This window comes from Triticum urartu, chromosome 6 (assembly GCF_003073215.2).
Source record: "Triticum urartu cultivar G1812 chromosome 6, Tu2.1, whole genome shotgun sequence".
Classification (NCBI taxonomy): Eukaryota; Viridiplantae; Streptophyta; class Magnoliopsida; order Poales; family Poaceae; genus Triticum; species Triticum urartu.
Window position 1 is genome coordinate 555,013,791 of NC_053027.1, and position 10,593 is coordinate 555,024,383.

At 49.5% G+C, this 10,593-nt stretch overlaps 1 protein-coding gene across 1 annotated transcript; it reads left to right on the forward strand.

Annotated features, from left to right (window-relative positions):
• Positions 1–755: 755 nt before the first annotated feature.
• LOC125515313 (E3 ubiquitin-protein ligase WAV3-like) lies at positions 756–7,291 on the forward strand. Its single transcript, XM_048680764.1, has 2 exons — positions 756–1,710; positions 4,763–7,291. Exons 1-2 carry the CDS (start codon positions 1,420–1,422, stop codon positions 6,689–6,691), a joined length of 2,220 nt encoding a protein of 739 aa, XP_048536721.1. The 5' UTR covers positions 756–1,419; the 3' UTR covers positions 6,692–7,291.
• Positions 7,292–10,593: the final 3,302 nt, after the last annotated feature.

The window sequence follows — 10,593 nt, forward strand, 5'->3', positions numbered from 1 at the left end:
TGATAGAAAAACTAGAAATCCCACACGCTTTTCTGGTTTGAGATAATGCTTAGCTTAACTAGTTTCGACGAAATTCATGGCTCGTGTAGTACATGAGTAGCACCACTGCTACTAGTGGAGAGAAAATTCCACAGAGGTGTAGTAGTAGCAGCAGCTAGTGGTGGTGGTGGCAGCGGGCACATGAACAGCAACCCGGCATACAATGAGTGTAAATGCGTGTGCCCATCAATGGCGACACGAGAGATACCCGTGACGCAAAAGCACCGGCAAAACCAAGCACCAAACGAGTGAGTGACCCTCCGTAAGAAAAATATAAACGAAACAGTCTTGTTAAACCTCAGTCGGCTTAGGCTTGGTTAGACCTCAGCCGACGCTACGCTACGTTCGTGAGATCTTACACTAGTATTCGTGTATTTTTTTTAGTTTTTCTATTTTCTTTTTTACATGTTACATCATTTGATTGAGACTTCTCGACTGAGACCTGGTCACACTCTAAATGAAAACCGCCCTCCCAATTTCTCATTTCTGTTATCATCATCATCATCAGGGCAATGGAAAAAGAAACAAGGAACAGAACAAAACCTGTGAATGAATGAATGAATAACAATGAATAATATGCGTTGCCTGCCACTGGCAGAGAAAACGGAAACGGGAGGTGGGCCGGCGTTAGCGTACATGTCGTGTCGTGTCGCGTCCAGCAGAAACAGAAAACAGAGGGCGAGGATGATTATATTACATGGGGCGCCCAGCTCGTCGTCTTCCCCCGCCGAGCCGTTGCCCACACATCACTCACTCGCCAGTAGAGTACTCTACTCACGCACCACCATCGACAACTTGACCTGAGCTGAGCTGAGCGCCTCGCAAGCTCGCTCACTCACTCAGTCCTCGCCATCATCTCCTTCTTTCCAGCTTTTCTTCCTCCCCCGCCCTGTGGACTGTGCCCCCCGCTTGCTTTGCTCGCTGCCTTTCCCCCCTCCCTCCCTCTCCTCCCCTCTTTCTTAAAAGGCTGCTCCCTCTCCCCCTCGCACCTCCTCTCTCTCTCTACTTCGTCTTCTCTCTCTCTGCCTTGGCATGGCTGCCTGAGGTCAAATACCCATCCCGCTTTCTCTCTCTTTCTCGCACAATCTTTGTCCCAGATTCCAACCCTCACCTCCCCTCCATCCATTTATTTTAGCGCCTGCCTGCTAGCTGCTCTGCTTCATCTCTACCCCATGGCCATGGCTTCCACGGCGGCGGTCAGCGAGCCCCCGACGGAGCAAAAGCGCCGCCAGCTTGGCTTCTGAGCTCTGACCTCGCCTCTCACCCACCCCGCACCTACCGACCAGTACAGTCACTGAGTAGCAAGCTCAGCTCAGCTCGGCTTGACTTGAAGTGGTGCGTAGCAGTTGGTTGGTTGGTTTGCTGCGCGGAGAGGAGCGGATGGAGAGCAGATGGAGGAAGGCCAAGATGTCGCTGGGGCTCAACCTCTGCGTCTACGTGCCCCGGACGCTGGACGACCTGGACGCCGGCCCGCCCTCCACGGGCTCCTCCACGGCCGCGCTCGTCTCGCCGGCGGCCTCCTCCTCCGCCTCCTCCTACGCCACCAGCGCCAACACCACCCCCACCGCCGACCCGGGCAGCGCCAAGGGCCCCGGCGCGCTCATGCCCACCACCCCGACGCCCACCTCCGCCGGCCTCCGCCTCTCCAAGTCCGGCAGCAAGTCCTTCAAGGTACCACCACCACCACCACCAAACCATGTCTTCTGTAACAAACATCGAAAGAAAAATAAAGAACTTGCTGCAAAGATCTATCCATCTATCTATCCAGTGTGTTGATTTATCTTTGCTTTCTCAGTTAATTAAGCTCTAATCCCTCACAAAAAGGTACTTAAAGCTTGGATTCAGGTTGTACACCTGTGACGTTCTTGTGCTTCCAATGATGCGCGCAAGTAGCTTTCTTCATTCCTTCAACACACACACACACACGCACAAAGTGCGGTGAAGAACACAGGGGGTGGAAAAGGAGGAGGAGATGGGGGCAACGCAATGGTGGATGGGGAATATCATCATGGAGTGGGGGAGTTTGTCTTTCTTTACTGCTGGGGTCCTCCTCCTCCTCCTCCTCCATAGATAGAAGGATAGTCCACACATCTTTTTCCTCATCACTCACCTTTTCCTCCTAGTCCTAGTCCTCCTCCTCCTCCTAGATAGCCAGCCATCCTCATTCACTTCACTTCTTTTCGTGGAGGCATAAAGAGGAGGCAGTGACATACATAGCTCCTTTTCACAGCAGCAGCAGCTGCTTGGACACTGTTCTCAGATGCCTTCTTGCATTCTTCCAACACACACAAGGGAAAAAAACGTTTGAGAACAGGAGGGTGGGTGCCCATGGAATGGATGCCTGGGAGCCCACCGGAGCCTCCTTTAGGGCGCCCAGAGGCCAGATTTGGAAAAGGTGATTAGTTTCCGCCAGATGATGCCAATTTGCAAATTGTTAAGCTGCAGTATCCCTAGTTAAGCTGACAGTATCCCTAGTTATGCTATGGGCTATGGAATCAATGACGTGGCGCGGCGCTGAGCGGACACGGGGAGCGGTTTAGGTTTGGGTTTTCAAATGTTTGTGGGGGGGTCAGCTCTTTGATCTTCTTCCTGGTCTTACATGGTGAGGTGGTTTCTTTCGTCAGAAAATTGAATTATTCAAATCAAGGCATCCACATCACTATGATAATTCTAACAAGAATACCACTCCCTTGCATTATTTCAACAAAGATAAATCGGAACAGGAGGGGCTGGATTCCCATCTCTCTTTGGAGTGCCCAGAAGCTCTTTGCTCTTTTGGCCTTACAGGGTGATGAGGTGTACTATTGTTTCGTCAGCGATGAATTATTCAAATTAAGCCACCTACATCACTCGAAAATGCTAGGAGATTACCACTTCCAATTGTAAATTAGCTTGACCATGGATCTTAACCTTGCTAGGTAAATACCAAAACCTTGACCAAGTTTCTTCTTCACAACTGAAAGTCTGAAAGTGCACAGTAGCAAGGTTGTTCCTTTTTTTTTCTGATAGAAGCCTGATACAGTGGGCATTTGACAATGGTTTTCGAGTGTGGTCAACAATACTAATGTATTTGTTTCACGATCAGGCAATACATGACTTGGTCGTCAGAACAAAACTATCTACGAAATGTTAAATGACAATGACGCTTGGAAAATCGAAAGCTCATGGATAACTCCATCTTCATGGACCACCATCCTTTTCAAAACAGCTGCTTGGGCATTGTTCTCAGATCCCTTCTTGAATTCTCTCAGCAAAAAAAAAAAACAGAACAGAAGGGGATTATTAAGTTGCAGTGCCCCTTCTCATGTACTGCATCGGTGACGTGTAAGGGTCCTAAACGGACACGGGGACACGGTTAGCTTTGGGTTTCAAATGCTCGTGAGAGGTCGGCTCTTTGATTTTCTAGTCTTACAGGGTGAGGTGCATTGTTTAGTCAGCAATGAATTTTTCAAATTAAGGCACCTACATCACTTGATAATGTTAGAAATTACCACTTCCAATTGTAAAGTAGCTTGACCATGAGCTTCGCCTTGCTACATGACTACCTAAAACCTTGAGCAAGTCTCTTATCAAATCTAAAGTCTAAAAGTGCGGCTCCTGAGTAAGTTTTTTTTTCTTTTCTGATGGAAGCCTGATACTGTGACATTTGGCAAAGGTTTTTCGAGGGTGGTTGGCAATAGTAACGTATTTTTTAGCATTCAAGCAATCCATGACTTATTCATCACAACATAAATATCTATGAAATGTTAAATGATAACGACGTTTGAAAAATCGAAAACTTATGGATAACTTCATCTTCATGGTCTACCATCCTTTTCAGAACAGCTGTTTTGTTACTGTTCTCAGATCCCACTGCTTGGGCACTATTCTCAGATCCCTTGTTGCATTCTTTCATGTAATTTTCCCTATGACAGGAGAGGGCATATGGATTCCCAAGAGCCCACCACCGTCTCGCTTTAGGGTGCCCAGTGGCCAGAATTGGAAAAGGATTAGTACTCTGGTCATGCCCATCTGCAATTATTAAATTGCATTATCCTTTGTTATTTTATAAAATCAGTGGTGTACGGTGGTGCGACTAAGGCCGAGGACACAATTAGTAGTGTTTTGAAATGTATGTGGAAGGTCAGCCCTTTGATCTTCTGTTCATATAAGGGTGAGGTGTAGTGGCTAGTCATCAATGAATTATTCAAACTAAGGCACCTATATCACTCAGATAATGTTAGATTACTATCCCATTGTAAATTAGCTGGACCATGGGATTCGCCTTGCCACATGACTATACCTTGAGCAAGTTTGTTCTTCTCAACTGAAAGTCTGAAAGTGCGGCCGGTAAGCAAGGTTTTGTTTGTTTATAGAGGAAGCCTGACACTGAAAGTGGAAGCCTGACACTGTCAAACTGCAGCATTTGGCAAAGGTTTATAGAGGAAGGTTTAGCAACCCATGACTTATTCATCACGGCAAAACTATCTATAGAAAATAAATAAATGACGAGGACAACTGAAAAATCAAAAAGTCATGGTTAACTTCATCTTCTTGATCTATGCATTTATTATTGTGACGTTTAGATATTTAATTGGCTGGTCTTCTTTACTTCAGTTTGCACCATCACTTGATAGTTGCTACTACTACTGTATGTACACAGATAAATGCATTCCCAGATTCATTTTCAGCACTGTTTAATGTCTGTATCCTAATCCTTTTTATATCCTTTCTTTTTTTGCAGAAAACATGTGCAATATGCTTGACCATAATGAAACCTGGTCAGGGCCATGCTCTATTCACGGCAGAGTGCTCACATACCTTTCACTTCCATTGCATATCTGCAAATGTTAAGCATGGAAGCAACAATTGCCCAGTTTGTCGCACCGAATGGAAGGAACTTCCATTCCGTGGCCCGCTGGTTGCTGCAATCCCTCAAGGAAGTGCAAGGATTAATCCTGTTAATGGGCAGCAAAATGGCGGCCACATGACACTATTGCGACCACTCCCTCGTGCTCGTTCTTCTGGCCGCCTTCATCATGTAACTTGTTTGTTGCCTGACACTGACCGAAGTGTTTTCAATGATGATGAGCCCTTGGATTTGTGTGAAGCAACCGATGACCATCAGCAAGGATGTTCAAGAACAGTAGAGATAACGACACACCCTGAGTTCACTGAAATACCAGAAAGTACTTCAGAAAGAAGCTTCACTGTTCTAATTCATCTAAAGGCACCCCTTGCTCAGAATTTGCATGTACCTGGAGATGACAGTAGCCCAAACACTGGTCGAGCCCCAGTTGATCTTATCACTGTGCTTGATGTCAGTGGTAGCATGGCTGGTACCAAACTTGCATTGCTGAAGAGGGCCATGGGGTTTGTCATTCAGAACCTTGGCTCCTCAGATCGGCTTTCTGTCATCGCCTTCTCATCATCTGCACGCAGGCTCTTCCCTCTTCGTCGGATGACCGAATCTGGTCGTAAGCAAAGCTTGCTAGCAGTCAATTCTCTGACGTCAAATGGTGGCACCAACATTGCTGAGGGTCTGAGAAAAGGCTCCAAAGTGATTGAAGAACGACAGGCCAAGAATCCAGTCTGCAGCATTATCCTTTTATCAGACGGGCAAGACACATATACAGTCTCACCAAGTACCGGTGCACACAAACCATTTACAGTCTCACCAACTGCCAGTGCACAGAAAGCATCAGCGGAGTATTGTGCGCTCTTGCCATCTACTAATGGTAGTCAGCAGGTACCAGTTCATGTGTTCGGGTTCGGTGCTGACCATGATGCAGTTTCGCTCCATTCGATCTCTCAAACCTCTGGTGGGACCTTTTCATTCATCGAGACAGAGGTTACCATCCAAGATGCATTTGCTCAATGTATTGGTGGACTTTTGAGTGTGGTCGCACAGGATTTACGTGTAAAGGTGGAGAGTGTCCACCCTGATGTGCACTTTGGTTCCATCAGATCAGGCAGCTACTCCAGCAGAATTGCAGATGATAAGAGGAATGGGTCCATTGATGTTGGTGACCTGTATGCTGAAGAGGAAAGGGATTTTCTTATGACTCTGAACGTTCCCCAAGGGTGTGGCGAAGAAACGGCACTTCTCAAAGTTGGCTGTGTCTACAAAGATCCGCTGATGAAGGAGACCATCAACATGGCTGAGGTGCAGGTGAAGATCTCCAGGCCGGCATTCGTGTCGGTGCAAACCGTGTCGATCCAGGTGGACCGGCAGAAGAACCGTCTTCATGCAGCCGAGGTGATGGCCGCAGCAAGGTTCTCCGCGGAGCGTGGCGAGCTGGCACACGCTGTCTCACTGCTCGAGGACTGCCGGAGAATGATCATGGGATCAGCGTCGGGGCAGTCCGGTGACCGGCTGTGCCAGTCGCTGGACGCCGAGCTGAAGGAGATGCAGGAGAGGATGGCGAGCCGGCAGAGGTACGAGGCGTCCGGGCGCGCCTACGTGCTGTCGGGCCTGAGCTCGCACTCGTGGCAGAGGGCGACCGCCCGCGGCGACTCCACGGACAGCGAGAGCCTGATCCAGGCCTACCAGACGACGTCGATGGTGGACATGGTGCTGCGCTCCCAGACGCTTTCCCGCTCGTCGACCCCGAAACAGACCCCGCAGATGAGGCACGCCAAGTCGTTCCCGGCGCGCCCGCAGCCTAGGTAGGTAAAGAAAAAACGTTTCCCGGCGTCGCCGTCGACCGGCGCCAAAATAAGGATCTTTAGCTGAATTTAGATTCTGTGGAAGCAGCAGTAGTGGTGTCAGTTGGATTCTTGGTTTTTGTTGGGGTGTGGGGGTGATGGGATTGGGTTGGGGGTGGTACAAATGGTGTGGTATAAGGAGATGTAAATTTGTTTTGGGGGCTGGTGGTGGTGGTGGTGGTGGGGGTGGGGGTATATGGAGGGAGTTAAGGTGAGGTAATTCTGTACTGTAGTTCGTTAGAGGGGGCAGGGGCTGGTATAAGTGTGCTGGGGGAAAATGGGTAAGGTAGGGGGGAGAGGGTGTTGTGTTGTGCTGTGTTGGTTACTTGGTGTTAGGGGGGTATACTCCAGTATTGTTGTATGTACTGCTAGCTCTCCTTTGTGTGGTGGTTGGTGATGTACATAAAGAGATGGGTATACATTTGTGAACCGAACCGAACCGAATCCAACTCTTTGGTGAACGCATGGATGCATACCTGATCTTTGTTGCAAGGCTAGTCTGATCTTGCCTATTGTCTGAACATGGTGAATTTGCAGGCTCTGAATCCTAGTGTCAGTGTTGTTATTTTTTCTTCAGAAGTTTGTCAGTTTGTTTCTCATGTGCTGATGGATGTTGGAGGCGTTGGTGGGTAGGTGGATGCTACTGATTTCGCATGCATGTCGCGTATGGAGATGAGCTGATAGAAGTACATCACATGTTTTCACATACCTCGGTGAATCTGTTGGTGGTGGCGATTGCTCGTCGTGTCTCGGTATCTGCAACGACGGCCCCCACGCGTGGCGGCGCTGGTGGATAGGCACGCCGCGGCGTCAGGTGTGGGGCGGGGCGGCGCGATTTCTCCGGCGGGTTTTGGCGACGGCGGGGAGGAGGCTGCGGTCGCCGGTGGCCGCCACCGCAACCCCGATCTGAGCTGAGGATGGACGATACTGATTTAGAACGGGCCGTGGGCCGGAGCCGTTGCAGTAGCAGGGAAGTGGGCCTGGGCTTTCTCCAGGCCACTATGGCTGGTGTACGGTGTGGATGGGGGCCCTCAGGAGGGTCACGGTCGGGCTCGGTTGGCGCGCTGACGTGAATGCCTCAACCGCAACGGTCTTCTTCTAGAGTCGCAGACTGACCGACCGTGACAGCGATGTACATACTTTGCGGCCTCAGATTCGAAACAAATTGCTAATGGCACAGGAGGCACGTATGGCTTAATCATTAGGAAAATCATTAGTAGGAAATCTGAGTTTCGCAGTGGTAATTTTTGTTTCATAGGTCGTGTCTCAAGTGCAGAGGCTCATAGCCTTGCCAAGTTTCGCCATTCTATCGGGTAGAGACATCTGGCTTGGCTAGGCCAACCCATGCTCCTATTTCTATTCCTCTATCTTTTTTAACCTTGATCAGTAAAGTTTAGCAGATTATTAAAAATAAATACCGATAAAAATATAATTCTAAAAAGAAGACAAAAATACAACAGTGCATATGGTTCCATTGTGCCCACTATAAATAGAAAAAAACTAAAAATAGTAAAAAAACATATAGCTTCTATATTTTAGGCTAACCTAGTCGATTTGTTGTACTCATATATGATGCTAAAAGTTGACATTTGTGCCATTTTTAGTGAAAAACAGAAATCATATATCAAAATTACTTTAACATGGTCTTTTTTTATAGCACCGATTTTTTTTGCCTAGAATATCACCGATATTATTTCTTCACAAAATTTCACACATGAGTAAAACACTCAGTCATACCCTTCGCCTCCTCTCGCGTCTGCATATGCAATTGGGGTTTCTCTGCCTTCTGTCGGCGCCCCGGTCCGCCACGCCTCTGGTGGTCTTAGGGCCATGGAGGCACGATGGATCCCGACCCATACCAGCGGAAGGGTTCATGCTATTTTTTAGGTTGATTGGGTTTGTGCTCTACTCGGGAAGGCGAGGCGATTGAGGGAGTCCTGGATTAGGGGTGTCCGGATGGCCGGACTATACCTTCGGCCGGACTCCTGGACTATGAAGATACAAAATTGAAGACTTCGTCCCGTGTCCGGAAGGGACTTTCCTTGGCGTGGAAGGCAAGCTTGGCGATACGGATATGTAGATCTCCTACCATTGTAACCGACTCTATGTAACCCTAGCCCTCTCCGGTGTCTATATAAACCGGAGGGTTTTAGTCCGTAGGACGAACAACAATCATACCATAGGCTAGCTTATAGGGTTTAGCCTCTCTGATCTCATGGTAGATCTACTCTTGTACTACCCATATCATCAATATCAATCAAGCAGGACGTAGGGTTTTACCTCCATCAAGAGGGCCCGAACCTGGGTAAAACATCGTGTCCCCTGCCTCCTGTTACCATCCGGCCTAGACGCACAGTTCGGAACCCCCTACCCGAGATCCGCCGGTTTTGACACCGACATTGGTGCTTTCATTGAGAGTTCCTTTGTGTCGTCACTTTTAGGCCCGATGGCTTCTCCGATCATCAACAGCGATGCGATCCAGGGTGAGACTTTTCTCCCCGGACAGATCTTCGTATCCGGCGGCTTTGCACTGCGGGCCAATTCGCTTGGTCATCTGGAGTAGATCGAAAGCTACGCCCCTGGCCATCAGGTCAGATTGGGAAGTTTGAACTACACGGCTGACATCCGCGGAGACTTGATCTTCGACGGATTCGAGCCACAGCCGAGCGCGCCGCATTGTCACGATGGGCATGATCTAGCTCTGCCGCCGAACAGTGCCCTGGAGGCCGCATCTGTGTCCGCTCCGACCCCTAGCTCGGAGCCAATCACACCAATCGGGGATGGGTGGTTAGACACCGCCTCGGGGGCTGCAATCTCTACGGCGATCAAGCCGAACACCAGCCTTGTCCTCTGCGAAGCCCGTGACTCCAAGGTGCCGGACTCCTTTCCGGACCCCGAGCCCGCCGCGCCCCAACGATCGAATCCGATTGGGCGTCGATCATGGAGTTCACCGCCGCAGACATCTTTCAACAATCGCCCTTCGGCGACATTCTGAATTCACTCAGGTCTCTCTCTTTGTCAGGAGAACCCTGGCCGGACTATGACCGGCAGGATTGGGATGTGGACGACGAAGAAATTCGATGCCCACCCACCACCCACTTCGTAGCCACTGTCGATAATTTAAATGACGTGCTCGACTTCGACTCCGAAGACATCGACGATATGGACGACGATGTAGGAGATGAACATGAACCAACGCCTATAGGGAACTGGACAGCCACCTCATCTCATGATGTATACATGGTGGACACACCCAAAGGAAGCGACAACGAGGAACACAGGGATGCAACGAGGGATCGTTCACTCGAAAAGCAATCAAAGCGGCGACGGAAGCGCCACTACAAGCCCCGCCTCGATAGAGACAGCAGCCATACAGACCCAGCCATAGAGCAGGATGAGCCGGCGGACGACGAACATGCTTTCGAGCAAGCGTCTGAACAGGGCAACTTGGATAAACAAACCGAACACCCTGTCCCCGGCGAAAACAACAGTCCGGACGACCTTACACCGGATAAACTCATGGAGCAGAAGAACCTCCACAAAAGGCTCGTCGCCACTGCGCATAGCCTGAAAAAGCAGAAGCGGAAGCTCAAAACTGCGGAAGATGCACTCAGAATCAAATGGAGCAAAGTACGTAACACCGCAGACAAATATGGCGGTAGTCGCCGCACAAAAAGCTATCCGAAGCGAAAGCTACTACCTGAATTTGACGAGGAGGCCTTAGAGCCCCCGCAGTCAAAAAATAGGAAAGCCATCCGGTCGGATGGACGACCGCATGGCCAGCATGGAGCGGCAAGCGGCGCCGCACACAAGCCGGCACGTGATCCACCAAAGGATCCGCATCAAAAAGACGGCACAGCCAGATCT

Excerpts from the sequence above, each read along its gene's own strand:
- LOC125515313 (XM_048680764.1), top strand. The coding sequence starts at position 1,420 with ATGGAGAGCAGATGGAGGAAGGCCAAGATGTCGCTGGGGCTCAACCTC. Across the intron at positions 1,711-4,762 it reads CCGGCAGCAAGTCCTTCAAG|AAAACATGTGCAATATGCTT; the intron begins GTACCACCACCA and ends CTTTTTTTGCAG.